Below are 17,974 nucleotides of genomic sequence, written 5' to 3' on the forward strand. Positions count from 1 at the left end.
CGCAATGGGTGTGACTGGTTCCAAGATTTTTTTTTTTTTTTGGCAAACTTTTTTTTTTATTTTTTTACAGTAAAATGGTATAAGCAACTAAATGATTCAAAATAAAAGATGAATGGCAGAAATATTATTATCTATCAAAGGCAATAATTCATAAGATGGACAAAAAATCACGTATAATTATATATAATGAAAAGTTCAAAATACATAACATAAAGTATAAATTATAAAATTTTATTTTTCACGCGTCCATAAACATATTACTTTGAATTCTAACCACTTGAAAATAAAATAGACAACGTAATTAAACACTTAACAATAGTTTAAATTAAATTATAATTAAAAACCTAAAATAATTAATAGAAAATTTCACCACATATATTCAAGGCAATGGTGAATCGCAAGTGAGGGCGAGTCGTAAGTGAGTGAGAGAGAAGTGTTTGAGTGAGGTAGATAAAGAGAGAGATAGAGAAAAATATGCTAAAAGAGAAATTAATGTTTTTAGGCTATATTAAACCAGTTCCAAAACGGTCCAGTTCCCATTATGTTCTTCAATTGGAATCGAGAACTAAACCTACTCCCACCGATTCCAAAAGGCGGTCTGATTCAGCTTTCGGATAAAATTGGTCCGATTGCATAGCCCCAAATAAAATAAGGATAATAGCACAAATAGTTTTTGAATTTTGTTTCAATGTGTATTATTGTCCCTAAACATTTTATTTGTTCAATATAGTTAGTGAACTTTAGCCCAATATGTAATGTCATTTTTGAATTTTAATTTATTCAATGCAATACCTAAAATTTTGATAAATGATCAATCTATCCCATGAATTATATTAAAATATCAAATATGATTTTTCCATTAATTTAAGTTCATAGATGATTTTGAACATTTTCCCATAATCTATGGTTAAATTGAACATGTACCAATAGTTTAGAACCATATTGAATAAATTAAAAATTTAATGATGATATTGCACATTGAGCTAATATTCAAGTATCACATTGAAAAGATTAAAAGTTTATGAACAACACTACACAATAAGCCAAAGTTCAAGAAGTATTTGTATCATTTTTGCAATAGAATAAATGAATAGGCTTTCCTATATTAACTATAAATATATTTATATTTCATTTTATATATAACTATATATTTAGTCAATTTCAATAGACTTATAATTTACTTTTAGCAAGTGCTATTTCATACTTAAGTTGCTTAGAAAAAAGCAAGCGATTAATTAATTATCAAGCAACTGTACAATGTTTTGCTCAGATCGCTTTATTATTTTCTTTCATAATAATTTCAAAGTTATAGATAGATTTTTGTAAAAAGAACTTAAAAATTGTTTAAAGAGTTATACAAATCATTATGTTTTGTTTTCTTCTCTTTTTTTCCTTCCAATTTTTTTCATCTTTAGTTAGTTTTCTTTCGAAAGTGGAGGAACCAAAAAAAGATTCAACTAATAATAGTTGTTGTACATTGGGTTTGTTAGTTTTGGGAGAAAATTGTTCAAAAAGTTTAAAGTTATTGCATTTTTGTCAATTTCAATAAACATTTTGATTTTGTCAATTGAGTCATAAATCTTTTGACAATTTACCAATTAAGTCAATTCGGCCAAATTTAGTCGAAAATCATTGACATAGATGTTAATTATCTTACATGGCATAATTAATGCTAATGTAAATAATTTTTATAATTATTTTTTATTACCTTCTTCTTTTCTTTTCTTTCTTTTCATTCCGGCCAACCCTGCCAACCAACCCTTGCCAACCACTTGGTGAGGGCCATGAAGCCCTCACTAGTCGCAAGTGAGGGTCGCGGCCCTCGCCCAGACCTCATGAGCCCTCGGTCTACCATGAGCGAGGGCTAGGTGAGGGTTACCGATCGTTGGCTATGGTCAACAAGGGTGGGCTAGCTCTTGCTTATGGTCGATGAGAATCGGCCACGAACCTCGTTAGACTTGGTAAGGAAAAAAAAATCACTTTTTTAAAATTATAAAAAATTGTCCACATTAACATCAGTCAGAAATCACATGAGCGAATGAACTCAATTGGCAAATTATCAAAAGGTTTAAAACCTAATTGGCAAAACTAAAAGATTTATGACTAAAATAATAAATTTGTAAAATGTTTAAGACATAATTGACAAAGTTACAAAAGGTTCGGAACTTTCGCACAATTTTCTCCAGCTTTGCTAGACATAATGAACAATACACGCAAATGTGCAGACAATGAACAAAAGAGAAACAAATTAAGCAAGAGTAATGAGACGAATGATATTTGATTAAGCTACCTCCCAAGATTACCTTTTCACTAACTAAATATCGGAATCACATCATGAAATCCAATTTGTGATCATCATATAGAATGAACGGAACAATACGATTTGTAAAATCTTCTAAAATCGAACGTAAAACACAAAATTAACTATTTAGGTGGTAAATAAGCAAAAAATTTTGCTTGTTCCAACTTCTAGTGATAATGTGTTTAATAAATCACTTATCATTAGCTATAAGATCCTCTCATCATAACTCACCTAGCTCCCAACATCATTAGTGTACAGGTTCAATTACAACGTACCTCTATTTACGAGAGAATGTGATCTTATCTCCACTGATTCACTTTTTTGTTGTTAAATCTAGCCAAATCAAGTCGTGACAAATCCATCTAACTTATTTAGGTTCCAGTCAATTTTCGTTAAAAATGATTAGGATATTTCCGTATCTGACTTGATTCTCCATATTTCTAATTTCATTATTGTACAATCGATCTAATTGATGGTAATGGATAATGTACATCATATACTATGCCTACAAATACCTCATGTTGGAGAAATTATATAATTTTCTTCTCTTCTGCATATATTTTATCTGTTCTAATTAGGTTCATCTCTTCCGAACAAAAAAATAAAAATAGGCTCATGTCCAATTCAGCTCTCCATTAGGCAAGTCCAAATCCAAGTTAATTGTGAGAAATCTCTATCTTAACTATCACTATAATTATATTTCATTTCATATATAACTAACCGTTTGTTTGTTCCGCAAAAAATGAGTATTTTGAATATTATTTTCTTAAAAATGATTATTTCTATCATTTACAAAAATGAACAAAAAAGATTTCATTGTTTACAAAAATGTTTAGCAAAAATGTTTAGGCATAAATTATTGTCGATTCATTAACTAAACATTTCAAGCGATACAAGTGACTGTTTTTATGAAATTATTTTTCAAATCATTTATTTTCCTTGAAACAAACGGAGTCTTAATATTAAGTCTATTTCTCTAGGCTTATAATTTATTTAGCAAATGTTATTTCATACTTAAGTTGCTTAGGAAAAACAAGCGATTAATCAATTAACAAGTAACTATACAATGTTTTGCTATGATTGATTTGTTATTTTCTTCCAAATTAATTTCAAATTATAGAAAGATTTTCGTAAAAAGGACTTGCAAATTGGTTTAAAAAGTTATAAAAATTATTATGTTAAGTTTGTTTTTCTTCCAAATTATTTTTTCGACTTTTGGTTAGAGTTGTGTAAATTGTCAACGAGACTTGAGAAGTATTTCTAGTAAATTGATGATGTTAATCATCAAGGCAAAAACATGTTTTTAAAGTTATTGAAATTACAACAGAAATTGCAACTATAATTAACAGTCTAGTTATCTAATGATTTTTTTTTTTTTGCTCACTGAGTGAATTTTTCTATAATTTCTATAATTAATATTGCAGCCTACCTTGTTACCTTTATTAACTGGGTCTTGCTTCCAAAAATTGAGTACCAACCCTAACAAGGGAAGTTACAAGTTCTAAGTCTGGAACTCATCCATTGTGGAATCGATCTAGTCGGGTCTCGTGCTCCATGCCCATATGTATTTCACTTGCTTATCTTAGTGTGCTAGATATGGTTTAAAAAGTTATAAAAATTATTATGTTAAGTTTGTTTTCTTCCAAATTATTTTTTCGACTTTTGGTTAGAGTTGTGTAAATTGTCAACGAGACTTGAGAAGTATTTCTAGTAAATTGATGATGTTAACATCAAGGCAAAAACATGTTTTTAAAGTTATTGAAATTACAACTGAAATTGCAACTATAATTAACAGTCTAGTTATCTAATGATTTTTTTTTTTTTTTGCTCACTGAGTGAATTTTTCTATAATTTCTATAATTAATATTGCAGCCTACCTTGTTACCTTTATTAACTGGGTCTTGCTTCCAAAAATTGAGTACCAACCCTAACAAGGGAAGTTACAAGTTCTAAGTCTGGAACTCATCCATTGTGGAATCGATCTAGTCAGGTCTCGTGCTCCATGCCCATATGTATTTCACTTGCTTATCTTAGTGTGCTAGATATTTGTTAAGTTTTTCTCTATTAGCTATAGTACGATATTTACTTGATTCTTCATGTCTTTTAGGATTATGCATACATCCTCATTGATTATGAATACCCTTGATTGATTATAATTGATATTATGTTCATCCTATCAGTTTAAAAAGTAATCTAATAAGACCTATAAATTGCCTCATGTTTTTTTATCAATAAATCGAATACAAAAATTCCATATTTCACTCTTTCGCATATTTTTTCTCGAACTTCTAAAAATAAGACGTAACATACAAATCCTTCCAAACGACAAACCGAAAATGCAGCAACCTAGAAAGGCACGAAAGAATATCGAAATTCTGAAAAGAGAGGAGTCATGGAAAACGTGCCACTGAAAGAAAATTAAGTTCTACTTGTTTTTCCGATAATAAACAATTTGAAAATTATTTTTTTTATAAAATGATTATTTATATTACTTAAAATAATTAGTCAATTAAAAATATTTTTATTATTGATAACAATTTACATTTAAATATTTTCTGGATAATGAAAATATATTTTGTTCATTCATTTTCGTAAAATGACACAACCGATCGTTTTTAAGGAAAATATTTTTAATTATTTTTCGTAAAACAAATTAAGCCTAAGTTGTAAGTTGCATTCATAATGCAAATGTCGGGGTTGGGCTAATGCTCGCCCAAACTCCCCTCAAATTCGACAATTGAGGTACATTGGGGTCTTTGGGTCTAGACACAATGAACAATGCACAAAAAATTACAGACGATGAACAAAATGAACGACCTTTGATTAAATTACCTCCTAACATTACCTTATAGCTAACAAAACACTAGGGCTATGTTTTGTCATTTAGATTTCTAACTTCTAAGATAGGATTAGATAAGCTACGATAGGAAATCTAGGAGACTTTGCTATATCTCATCCCTCATTTGGTGAGTAAAGCAATAAAGTTGAATGTATATTGTTTGGTATAAACAATATATCAATATAAATGAAACAAAAATTTTACAATAGAAATGAGAGAAATTTCTCATGACATTCTTGCATACTTTATTTTTATTTGCTTTTTATTTTATTTTCTCTATTTTTAATTAATTTATTTTTTATTTCTTTCTTCCACTTTTATCATTCTCTAATAAAATTTTATCAAATAGAAAAATGTACTAATATACCTAAAATATGTAATAATATATTTATTTATTGAATTTATATTATAAGGTAAAATTAAATTCAAATATATCAATGCAAAAGGATTAAATTGAAAAAAAAAATTTTTTTTTTTTTTTGTTATTGTAAATTTCTTATATTAGAATTCAAATATTATTTATTTTGAAATATAATTTTAAATTTGTTAATTTAAGAAATTTGTTATTTGAGAAAAATTACTTTCCTATTATGGATATTAAAAATCTTATTCACATTTTTCACACCTCCCCCATGGGATAATTTTATCCGGCCCATATTCCATTTATATTTGACTTTATCCTATCTTAAATAGGCAACAAATGCATGATATGATTTATCTTATCATGAATTTTATCTCGACCACCAAACGTAGCTTAGAATCACATTATGAAATCGATTCGCGAACCTCTCAATCATCATATATCATAAACGGAAGGACACAAATTCGTAAAATCTTCCAAAACCGAACTTCAAACACAAAATGTAACTATTTGGGTGGTAAATATAAGAAAATTTGTGCTTGTTCCAATTTCAAGTGATAGTAAACTAATATATATGTAATAACATCCTCTCATCATAACTCACCTAGCTCACAACAGAGTACGTGACAATGTGATCTTATTTCTATTTATTCACTTTTTTGGCAGCAAAATCAAATAACAAATACCTATTCGTGGGCAGCCGCGTTGGTATTCATTTTCCCCTAGTTCGATGCAGTCAAGAGTTCGAATCCCCACGTTACTAGCGATTTAAGTGGGGGGCCCTAGCGGTGGGTTGTTAGGTCATTTCCCTGAGGTATAGTTGTTGTTAGGCCTCCACTGTGGAGACCCATGAGACCTCAGATCGGCATAAGCCGACAAGGACATGCCCTGGCGGATCCTCGATCACCAAAAAAAAAAAAAAATCAAATGACAAATTCGTTGATTTCATTAAGATCCCCATTCTTTCCTTTTAGAGTTAATTAGGATATTTACCATATATGCCTCAATTCTCCGTAATTCTAGTTAAATTATTGTGCAATCGATCTTGATTGACGATGATGGATACTGTTATGTACCCATCCTTTAAAGCATATAAATACCTCATTTTACAAGAAATTATACAGTTGCCTTCTCTATTAATTAGGTTCATCTCCAATTCGGCTCTCCATTGGTCAAAAGTTCGATCTCTCCAAGCTACTTTTGTACGAGAAGAACTCAGAAATGCCTCAATTCACCGCAATCACCTTCATCTTTCTCACTCTTTGCACAGCAACAATAGCAAAGCCTGCTAAATTTAAGCTTGATCATTCATCATTATCATCATCTTCTTCATCTTCCTCTTCTTCAAGTACTAAGAATTACACTTATGTTTGTGACGCCTCGCGCTATGCAAGCCTCGGCCTCAACATGTCGGCTTTCTCGTTCTGCGACGCCTCGCTGACCTACGAGGAGCGAGCCAAGGATCTGGCGAAGCGGATGGTCCTCCATGAGAAGGTCCGGCAGCTCGGCAACGGCGCCTACGGCGTCCCGAGGCTAGGGCTTCCCAAGTACGAGTGGTGGTCCGAGGCGCTCCACGGCGTCTCCAACGTGGGCCCCGGGACCTTCTTCGACGACGTCGTCCCCGGCGCGACGAGCTTCCCCACTGTCATCCTCACGGCCGCCGCCTTCAACGAGTCTCTTTGGAAAAGCATCGGCCAGGTGAGCGGAAAGTTCCCCCCGCATAATTACCATATATATGCGCATGAGTCTAGATAGACGTACTCAAAATTCAATCAACCATCGACGTTAGAGGCTAAAAAAACATCCATTGTGCCTGTAACGTTAAAACACAGGCTGTTTCGACGGAAGCGAGAGCGATGTACAACCTCGGACGGGCCGGACTGACGTTCTGGAGCCCGACCATCAACGTCGTACGAGACCCCCGGTGGGGGCGAGCGCTGGAGACCCCTGGGGAGGACCCTTTCGTGGTCGGGAGGTACGCCGTCGACTACGTCAGGGGCCTGCAAGACGTGGAGGGAGCCGACCACCACCGCACCGCCGACCCGAACCAGAGGCCCCTCAAGGTCTCCTCGTGCTGCAAGCACTACGCCGCGTACGACGTCGAAAACTGGTTGGGGGTCGATCGCTACCATTTCGACGCGAGGGTAATCATCGGCACGAAAGAAAAACCTCCCTTTCCCTCTTCCGCATTGACATGGCAAAGCCGAAGATCTTACGTTTCGTGGCTTCTTCCTTCAGGTGCGCCAGCAAGACATGGAGGAGACGTTCCTCCGGCCGTTCGAGATGTGCGTGAAGGAGGGCGACGTTAGCAGCGTCATGTGCTCGTTCAACCGGGTCGACGGAATTCCGACGTGCGCCGATCCGAACCTCTTGAAGGACACGATCAGAGGGGAGTGGGATCTTCACGGGTATATAATAGATCGAAAAATTAGAAAACAGCCTCGACCCTTTTCCTAATTTTTCATTTTGTTCATCGAAGATTTATTTACTAAACTTTTTTTTTTTTTTATAAAATGATTCAGGTATATAGTCGCCGATTGCGACTCTATTCAAGTCATGGTGGATGACCACAAGTTCCTCAACGACACAAACGAGGACGCCGTGGCACGAACGCTTAAAGCAGGCTAGTTTTTGGCTAAACCCCTTATTTATTTATTTATTTATTTTAATTTATCGATTCAGTTAATTATTTCTGTTATTATGGTGGTGCATGTGCAATTTTTTTTAAATTTTTTTTACTATAATAGATTTAGACTTGGATTGTGAAGTTTTACTACACCAAATAGTTTTGGCTAAACCCCCTTATTTTTTTCCCAATTTATCGATTTATTTGATTATTTGTTTCGATAATTTGCATAATTTATTATAATGGTGTACCTGCATTTTAATTTTCATTTTTACTATAATATATTTGGACTTGGATTGTGGAGTTCACTACACTAATAGTTTTGGCTAAAACCTTCATTTTTTTCTTTTCCAATGTATTGATTCACTTGATTATTTGTTTAATTTATTATGGAAAAAATATGCATTTTCCCCCTTTTTTGTGGTTGCTATAACAGGTTTGGACTTGGACTGTGGAGTTTACTACACGAATTTCACGCCCGGCGCGGTGGCAGCAGGGAAGGTGAGGGAGAGAGAAATCGATACGTCGTTGAAGTATCTCTACGTCGTGCTCATGAGGCTGGGGTTCTTTGATGGAAGTCCCGAGTTCAAATCTCTTGGCAAGGACGATATTTGCACCAAGGCGAACCTCCAGCTAGCCGCTCGGGCAGCTAAGGAAGGGATTGTTCTCTTGAAAAATAACTGGACGCTCCCTCTCAGCCCTCACCAAGCCCGAAACATAGCCGTCGTCGGCCCTCACGCCAACGCCACCGAGGCGATGATCGGGAACTATGCCGGTACATGACCCGAGTTTATGAGTTCATGTGCTGCTATCATCGGGGCAATAGTTTTGATCTCTTTGTGATCTTTATAACTGAAATTCAGGTGTCCCATGCCGATTCACCGCGCCCATCGACGGCTTCTCCAGGTACGGGGTGGTGACGTACAAGGCGGGGTGCGCGGACATCGCTTGCAAGAACGAGAGCTTCATTTTCCCGGCCATGAAAGCTGCCAAGCGCGCGGACGCGACGGTGATCTTGGCGGGACTGGACCTGTCGGTGGAGGCCGAGGCTTTGGACCGGACCGACCTCGTCCTTCCCGGGTACCAGCCTCAGCTCATCAATCAAGTGGCGGAGGTCGCCAAAGGCCCCGTCGTCCTCGTGATTCTATCGGCCGGCGGCGTCGACATCTCGTTTGCGAAGGAGAATCCAAATATTGGCGGCATCTTGTGGGCTGGATATCCCGGAGAGGAAGGGGGCCGAGCTATCGCGGATGTTGTCTTCGGCCACTATAATCCCGGTAAATAGGAAATTGTTCTACCATATCTTTTCTTTTCTTTTCTTTTTCTTGTTTGTTCATAATGCTACCATATCAAAGTTTATATATTTTGAATTATACTTTTTACTAAATCTAAACTCTGGCAATGCATATATATATTAACGTATCTTAAATTCAAAACAAATGAATCTATCCCGACATGTTGAAAGTGGATAATTTCATATATTTTTTATGGAAAGCTAGAAAAGAAAGGTAATTTTCTCTTAAGTTTAAACAAACTCTTTGTATTTCGTACAATGATTTTCAAAATGAGCAACCATAATATTGTGAGTTATGTTAATTTATTTACTAGGTGGAAGGCTACCTCTAACATGGCACAAGGCGGACTACGTGGATATGCTGCCCATGACATCGATGCCACTAGGCCGGTCCCCTCCCTGGGCTACCCCGGACGCACTTACAAGTTCTTCAATGGCTCCGTCGCGTACCCCTTCGGCTATGGCTTGAGCTACACACGGTTCAATTACTCGTTGTCACCTGCAAAGCGATTTGTCGACCTCAAGGTGGAGAACCTCGACTACTGCCGCGACCTCAGCTACAGCCACAACACCAAGAGGCCGCCATGCCCCGCGATGTCCATCGACGACTTGAACTGCGGGCATGACATCGATTTCGTAGTCGAAGTGACGAACACTGGGCACAGGGACGGGAGCGACGTGGTCTTGGTGTACTCGAAGCCTCCCCATGGGATTTTGGGCACGCACATAAAGCAATTGATTGGGTTCAAGAGGGTCTTCATTCGCGAACAAAGTAGCCAAAAGGTTCATTTCAAGATCAACGTTTGTAAGGGCTTGGAAATAGTTGACTCCGCCGCGAATCACATCTTGCCATCTGGCGGTCACTCCATTGTGATTGGAGATGACGTGGTTTCTTTTCCATTTCAAGTCAACTTTAGTTGACATATGATCTAGTTTGGGGAATTATAAATGAACGTGAAAGTGGATTAGCTTCTTTGCTTGTGTGTTTGTTACAAATAATGGGGATGGTTTTCTAAGATATATTATTATATTAGAAATAATAAGGATCCTTCTGCTGGTCCTCCGTACTTTTTTTTTTTTTTTTTCTATATTTGGGTCCATTATCTTTTATATATATATTTTTAAATCGATCATTTTACTAAAAGTAAACAAAAATGTTGAAAATTAGAGAGCCAACAGTCTCCGGTCAATATAATGTGCTTACGCTGGATGAAACATTTTCTAATGAACCACCGCTTGCGGTGGCCCAGTTGGATAAGGCTCTTTAATGAAACTAACGAAAGTGGAGGGGGTCGAATCCCGTTGGCCGCATGGGGTCTTAAGCGCGACGTCGGGGTGGTGGGTCCTACGCTAGCGTCGCTCCAGGATTTACTCGCCATCTATCGGCTGTACGGGGTTCCCTAGGTATTAAAAAAAAAAAAACATTTTCTAATGATTATTCAGATTTCGATATGAAACTAAAATTGGTCTAAGATTATAGTTTTCTTTCACTCTTTAATGACGTCATAATACGACCACGCCATAAAGTAGAATCTATTGTCCATGACAGTGAATTTGCAAATATATTATCCTTATAATTCATTTAATTACTCAGATCATGCACAACTAAGAGGCGAGAGGGCAAAAAGGGGCTGTTGTGCGTAAATATGTAGAAAAGGAATGAATAATGGATTTCTTAGTCATTTTATGTGATTCTCTTATTGAAGTGACTCTTTTATTGAAAAAAAAACTTCTCAAAAAATTTTCCATTTACATCTGTTTTTAAGGTTTTTTTTTTTTTTTTTTGGTATGAAAGTGTGGTGGGATTCATTCCGAATTTTTATTGGGACAAAAGCTTAGTTCCAAACATCAATATGCAAGGAAAATATACTGGCTAAATATACCATTTTCGAATGAACTTTTAGGTTTCAACACAACATTTGTGTGAAAGAAACCAAGGGGCAAATTTCCTTTCACATTTTAGTAAAATTCACATTTACAAATATCCCATAATTGCTAGGCATATATCCACCTTCTAAACATAATGAATATACAAAATAGTCACGATTTTTCTTACTTGAAGCACCAAAAAAGGCTAGTCATATAGAATTTGCATAAATAAATGAGTCGAAATTCAAATGCTTATAAATTTTTTAAGAAGAATTGGGCGTTTGTAGTCACTGTGACATGTAATTTACCAAAAAGCATTTCTATGTGTTCCTAGAGTTATTTATGGACATAATGTCTTTCTTAGTGGTGTGTGTGTGATTTTTATTGTTGTGTTTATTTTCCATTTTTGAGGAGTCATTTCTTTTGGTAATGTTAAGAACTTTGGATAAGAAGTACATGAGCTATCATGTTGTTTTTTTTTCTGTAACTTTTCTGATATGACTTTTGATATTTGAAATTTCATTTTACTTTTCCATTTGAATAGCTTTTAGTACTTGTATTTATAATTTTTGTTGTTTTATTTGGTTTTGAAGATCCTTAATATTTATAGGTCTTGATTGGGCTTTCTGATATCTTTAAAGGTTATAAGACATATTAAGTTTATAACTGATATTTACCAAAAATTGAAGTCAATCTCAGTATTCTCGCTTAGCACCTGGGTCAGTTATCTTATTAGCAATGCTAAAAAGAAAATTTTCGTCAGTTATCTTATCAGCAATGCTAAAAAGAAAATTTTCTTCTTTTGTTAATATATTTATTTTGGGGATTAGCTTATTAGGGGAGAGTTCTTCGAAATCTAATTTTGAAAAGGTTTTTATTTCATTTATTTGAAAACCATTTTCTTTAAGAAATTCATATGAAGAAGCATCATTATTTGTTACAAAGCCATGATATCATTTAATTGGTATAGAATATTATCATTTATGGAGAGTTCATTTAATCTTTTATTAACTCTACAATAGCTTGAGATATGTCCCTTTTTCCTACATGAGTAACATTTGATATCCTTGTGGAATTTTTTTTCCCGAGTTATCACTCTGTGGTTTGTTTTGATGTTTTTGTCATATATATATATATATATATATATCTATTTTTCTAAATAACATATTTTCTGAAAAGGGGCAGGAGGGCATTTTACACTTTTCCGGGGAGGGAGGGCCGCTGTCAGTTTCGAAGGTGCACGCAAAACATTTTTTGTCAAAGCGAGCGGGCCCCACCCCCACCACCCCACGTCCTGCCCCAAGTCACGCGTGCTCGATCCGACGGCCAGAACACCACCCGCTGGACCCGGAGAAAAAGCACTCCCGATGCCCCCGATCCGACGGCCCAGATTCCCCGCCTTTGACTTGGAATCGAACCCAAACCCCCCACCCCCTCGAAAATTAAAAAAGAAAAAAAGAAAACAACAAAAGAAAATTACTAATCCCCTGGTGTGCACTCTGTCTCCCTCCCTCCCACGCATCTCATCACTTTACTCTCTCTCTCTCTAACCCTCGGATTTCTCTCTTTCTTCTCTTTCTCTCTCTTCTGCGCGGCCATCTCCTGCGAGATCTCCGAGATTTAGGTCTTCGATTTGCCTCTGGAAGGAGGAGGAAGAAGAATTCAAACCGCGGAGGTTCGTCCCCCCCTTCCTTCCTTCCTTCCTTCCTTCCTTCCTTCGCCTCGCGATCTCGTCGTCGCCGTCGTTTCGGTTCGGGTCGGGTCGGGTCGGGTCTCTCGCCCTCTCTTCCTTTCTCGGTTTGCTTTGCGGGATCCCCCCCGTTTCTTCCCGATCGGGCGCGGAATCGGAGGGACTCCGCCGCCTCCCCTTTTCGGCAGGCTCCGGCGTCGCGGTTCTTAGATCTCCGGCGGCCCTCGCGTTCGCCCGCGAGGGTCGGCCGGGGGAAGCGGCGCCGTGGGTTTGTGCCGTCGGTAGAAACTTGGGTTGTCGTCAAGTATGGATTTTGAGTTGTGTGGGTAGATGCTGATGAAGGGTTCGTTAGTGGGTCTGTGACTGATTGCAATTGGGTCTCTCTGTTTTGATTTTTCCTCTCTCTCTCTCTCTCTCTCTAAGTGTTGTCGTGCTTTGTATGTCCGTTGCGACGTGTCATTTTGTGTTTCCGTGTGGATTCAGATTGAAAGAAGCCAACCAACCATGCCGTGGATGTTCAGGAACTTCGTTCGCTTGGTTGCCTTCTTCTTCATCCTATAGTTTCGTTGAGTTGGTAAGTGCTTTATCTCTCGAGTTCCCGCAGCCTGTTTTCCGGGTTTTTTTTTTAAAGTTTATTTTGTCTTGTTCGTGAGAAGTTGTCGGTATTGAATGGGGAGTGGGAGTGTGGGATTGTTGAGAGGCAACTTCGTTCTGCGATTCGATGGTGTTCTGTCTGTGAAATTTTAGTTGCTGAAGGTCTTCAATTTTGCTGTGCTTTAAGTGATAAGGGGGTTGTTTTAGCCATTAAGAAGTAGGAAAAGCAGTAACGACTTTGTTCTTGTTAAATGCTTTCTCAAGTAGCAAGGAAATGACCATATATTCTGCTTAGCTTTGTGGTTTTCTCTTTGCAGGTAGTTTTTCAAAATTCAGCAACGCATTCATCCGGTTTTGCCATTTGGATTTTGTGGGAGAATTTGAGAATGTACATTGCAGTCACCATCAAGAGATATCGAGCAGTGAAGGAAGTTGGCAAAATTAAAATGAGTGTTGGATTGATTGCCCATTACCAATTGATGCAAGTTTGTCAGGTGAAGTTCCCATTTTGATGTTTGCGTGGTCGAGAGCTTAATTTCTTACGAGATTGTTCTCCTGGTGTTTACCTTGAACCTACTGAATGCGCTTGCCCAAATGTAGCCATTTTGGTTACTGTTGAGTGGGTGTTGCTTTTCATTGCTAATGTTTACCACTTTGCTTTTTAGTATCTCAATTGAAATTGCGATTAAATTGAAATGCTATTCTCAAAAAGACAATTTTGAGTTAATTAAGGACATCTTTACTTACTGTGCCTAGTTGTGCTGTTGTAAATGATTAGAATCCACGCGAGCACTTTGTTATGATGATATTTGTGGCCTACTTGTGCACCAATATTTATCAGTTTCTGCAATCATCTTCTTGGCATGCAATTCAGTACTGTTTAGGTGAACTTCACTTTGGTCACTGAAACTTTGGCTATGGTACAACCCTAAACCTTTAAATGTTGCATTCACCTCCATGAACTTTTTAGTTTTGGCACTTTGCAGCTTCTTTTATGCTTCTACAACCATGAAATTTGTGGTTTCTAGCAATTTATATTGGAGACTTAAATAAATCCTTTAAGTGACTATCTCGTGGGACTCCACGTTTATTGAAGTCAATTTTATGATGAATGACACACTAAAAAGTTCATGGTAAAATGCCAGGTTTTGAAGTTAATGGTTTAGGGTGCAAACTCAGACCACCCCAAAGTTCAGGGATAAAGTGAAATTTCCCCTTTGCATTTCCTATATGTTGATAGGTGCAGTTGCATGTGATCAATCCATGCATCGCCAATATGCCTTCCTTCGATCCCCCAACTTGTCTCTATCATGTCAATAGTGCATTAGATGTTAAAAATGGAATAAAAGCTAACTGCCTTTTCTTTGATATATGCTTGATTATCTGGTTTCCTTTTATTGGATCATGCGCCATTTGTCTATATACTGGCTATATGTTCTTACTGCATTTTCTATGCATATTTGCCTTAACCTGATTGTCTTATTTGAAGACAAAATATTGTAGCCTAAATCCCATGTTTCTATGTCATGCAACAGGCTGAATACTTTCGTCAGTTGCTTAAACCTGTCACGTAGTCTCACCCTGTTAAGCTCTGGGAGTTGGGACTTTGGGGAGAATAGAGAGGCCCTCTGGTTGAGTTCATGCAGGAGTAATGCCGTGAAAAATATTTGGTTCTGATAATCATTATAGTAGCCTTATCTAGTATTTAGTTCTCTTTCTCTGTCGTCGCTTTAGCTACCTTCTCAGCCACTTGAAATTCAGTGCTACAAACTCGAATAGCCAAAGAGTTACATCTTCGCTGAAGACGATTATTATTAAGAAATTGTAACGTTGATGGAGAGCAACCACCACTTGCCCACCAGAAAGGAAACATATTCCATGACTAATCAAATGAGTGGTGAGTACATGGATATTCCGACTGCATATGCATTTTGCGCGGTTCCACCACCACAGGCCATGGAAAACCTTCCACCGGTCCATGGTCTTCAATTTCAACCATCTACTTTGTGCCCAAAGAATTTCATTGTATTTGACCAGACTGCTTACCAGAGTCGGATCATGTTTCACCCTGCAATTGCCCCCAAATTCGGAAATTCAGGTTTTCAAAGTTATCCGACCTATGTGGAGAAGAAAGATGACATAAATTGTGCTTTCAATGAGCAAAGGGAGGTTTCATATTCTGATAAAGAGGACTCAGATGATATTGATGCTTTGCTGAGCTTGGAAGAGGAGGAAGAAGAAGAGTATGACGAGGATGAGGTGAGCACTGCGCGGACCAATGGCAATTACGGGAGCTCATCCCCTGATTCTTGCTCCAGCTTTGGATCAAAGGCTAGGAAACTTAGCATCTCTTCTCTTCTCCAAAAGTCCTCCGGCAGTAGCAGCAGTTCGAGCAGTGAACCCAAACAGCAGAAAATGAAGAAGATGGTAAAGGCGCTGAGAGGAATCATTCCTGGTGGCAACCGGATGAGCACTGTCACTTTGTTTGATGAAGCTGTCAGATACCTTAAGTCTCTGAAGATTGAAGCAGAGAAGCTTGGAGACTTTAAGGACTAGACATGCTGTGGCACTGGGACTGAGCTGCTACATACGGGTAGCACACCCCTTCTCTCACTCTCTCTCTCTCTCTCTCTCTCTCTCTCTCTCTCTCTCTCTCTCTGCTGATAATATGCATTTGCTAGCTTGTAGATGCTGTTATGATATATGCTAATGGTTGTTAGGAGGTTGGGACTATGAACCCTAGTTAGCTGCTGTGAAGAGAAGGGAGACTGGGAAATGACATTTATATGTTATGTAAGGTGCAGATTTCTTATGTTGTAGTTGTCTGGACTCTTGGCCTTGTAGACACTTTAATAAAATGTATTTATCGTCAGCACCACATAGGCATCATTGTCATTCAACAGGTTGTTTTTTTATTAGCAAGAGTATTAGTCCCTTGTCTTTGTTCTGATTTGCTCTTCTTTTGTTTGGTATTATTTTGCAAGTGAACCCCTGCTGAACCTCCAGCCTTGTTCTGTTGTTCTCTTTGTGAATTTGCATGTTGACAATCAATGAAAACCCCAGAGTGAATCCTTAAAGGAAGATAAAGAATTGGTAACTGGTTAGTAAGCTCCTATGTCTTCTTGTCATTCAGCACTTACAGAGCTCCCGAGCTTGCAAACGTGGACCGACTCTTATTGGCCTCCAGCAGAAAGTACGTTCTACTGGGGCGGAAAATTGAATAACTACTAAAATTGGTCTTAGTGGGGTTGCTTCAAATCTTCAATCACATGAAGCACAAGGCCAGAAACTAATTCACATGTATATCAAAACGTTTTTTCCTTTTCCGAAAATGCCCCTGGCCAGATCGGAATTACAGAGTTACCCTTGGACGTTCGTGATTTCGATTACAGAAGTAGAAGAGATAATTATTCTTTCTTAAACAGGAATTATAGAGGAAGCAGTTCTTATGGTTTAAGAAAGCATAATTATCCTCGCATTGGGTTTACTCCTGGATCTTCTTCTATCTATCAGGTAAGTGTCATTAGAAACAATGTCAAGCTGGTCAAATTGTCAGCATGGATCGTGCAAAAGATAGGGAGGAGGGTGCGGAATTTGCAAAAGAAGCATGAGTTACGCTTGGAATTTACATAATAGTATAAATAAGGCCAACTCAAACATGAGTTTCGCAAAAGACTAGCAAAAACTCTTTTCGAGAATGAAAAACAATTGTGTAATTGGCCTAAAACTCTTTTCAAGAATGAAAACAATTGTGTAATTAGCCTTTATCTACTCCCAAATTAAAAGTAACATTTAAGATTGGAATCGATTAGGGTCTGTCTGATAATCATTTTGTTCTTGAGAATAATTTCTGCTTAGGAGTGATTTTTTTGTTCGGCTCCCAATATAAATTTTTAAATATTTGAAGGCGTTTGGTAGCTGTATAAATTTTTTTATTTTCGGGATAAAAATGTATTTGGTAAGATTTCAAATTGTTTTGTAATTTAGAATTTCTTTTTATTTTTAAATAATTTTATTACATTTTTATTTTTATTTTCTTTTCTCCTTCCCCTTCTTCCTATGGCAGGCAAACTCGTTAGAGTGTCGCTAGTCCTTGGCAAGGCTTATCCTCGTCAATCGAGCCTCCTCAGCAGTTGGTAAGGCTCGACCGAGCCTTGACTGAGCGAGCTCGGCCTTGCCTAGATTTGGCAAGGCCGAGTTGGCCTAGCCACTGGTGAGGCTCCACCTCGCTGGGCCACCACGAGGTCGACCTCAATAAGCCCGAGCAACGTCGCCCTTGCAGTGGCTTGGTGAGAGCAAGGCCGAGCTCCCCTAGCCAAGGCTTGGTTGAGTCTTGTCTAGCTACTGAGGAGGCTCACCTGACGAGGCTCGACTTCGTTGGGGGCCAGCAACACTCCAA

The 17,974-nt window shown here is 37.5% G+C and overlaps 2 protein-coding genes across 2 annotated transcripts; both read left to right on the plus strand.

Annotated features, from left to right (window-relative positions):
• The first annotated feature begins 6,723 nt into the window (after nucleotides 1-6,723).
• LOC104442542 (probable beta-D-xylosidase 5) lies at nucleotides 6,724-10,343 on the plus strand. The gene is given in 8 exon segments (XM_039310660.1): nucleotides 6,724-7,200; nucleotides 7,335-7,646; nucleotides 7,741-7,910; nucleotides 8,025-8,125; nucleotides 8,565-8,903; nucleotides 8,992-9,405; nucleotides 9,737-9,799; nucleotides 9,802-10,343. Coding segments are annotated over 8 exon segments (2,418 nt in total).
• A 2,452-nt stretch (nucleotides 10,344-12,795) lies between these two features.
• LOC104442543 (transcription factor bHLH144) lies at nucleotides 12,796-16,509 on the plus strand. The gene is made up of 4 exons (XM_010055962.3): nucleotides 12,796-12,966; nucleotides 13,465-13,555; nucleotides 13,893-14,069; nucleotides 15,111-16,509. The coding sequence occupies exon 4, from the start codon at nucleotides 15,409-15,411 to the stop codon at nucleotides 16,129-16,131; it is 723 nt and encodes a 240-aa protein (XP_010054264.2). The 5' UTR covers nucleotides 12,796-12,966; nucleotides 13,465-13,555; nucleotides 13,893-14,069; nucleotides 15,111-15,408; the 3' UTR covers nucleotides 16,132-16,509.
• Nucleotides 16,510-17,974: the final 1,465 nt, after the last annotated feature.

This window comes from Eucalyptus grandis, chromosome 4 (assembly GCF_016545825.1).
Source record: "Eucalyptus grandis isolate ANBG69807.140 chromosome 4, ASM1654582v1, whole genome shotgun sequence".
NCBI lineage: Eukaryota > Viridiplantae > Streptophyta > Magnoliopsida > Myrtales > Myrtaceae > Eucalyptus > Eucalyptus grandis.

What these genes read in the sequence shown, in the direction of transcription:
- LOC104442543 (XM_010055962.3), top strand. Translation starts at nt 15,409, where the DNA reads ATGGAGAGCAACCACCACTTGCCCACCAGAAAGGAAACATATTCCATG.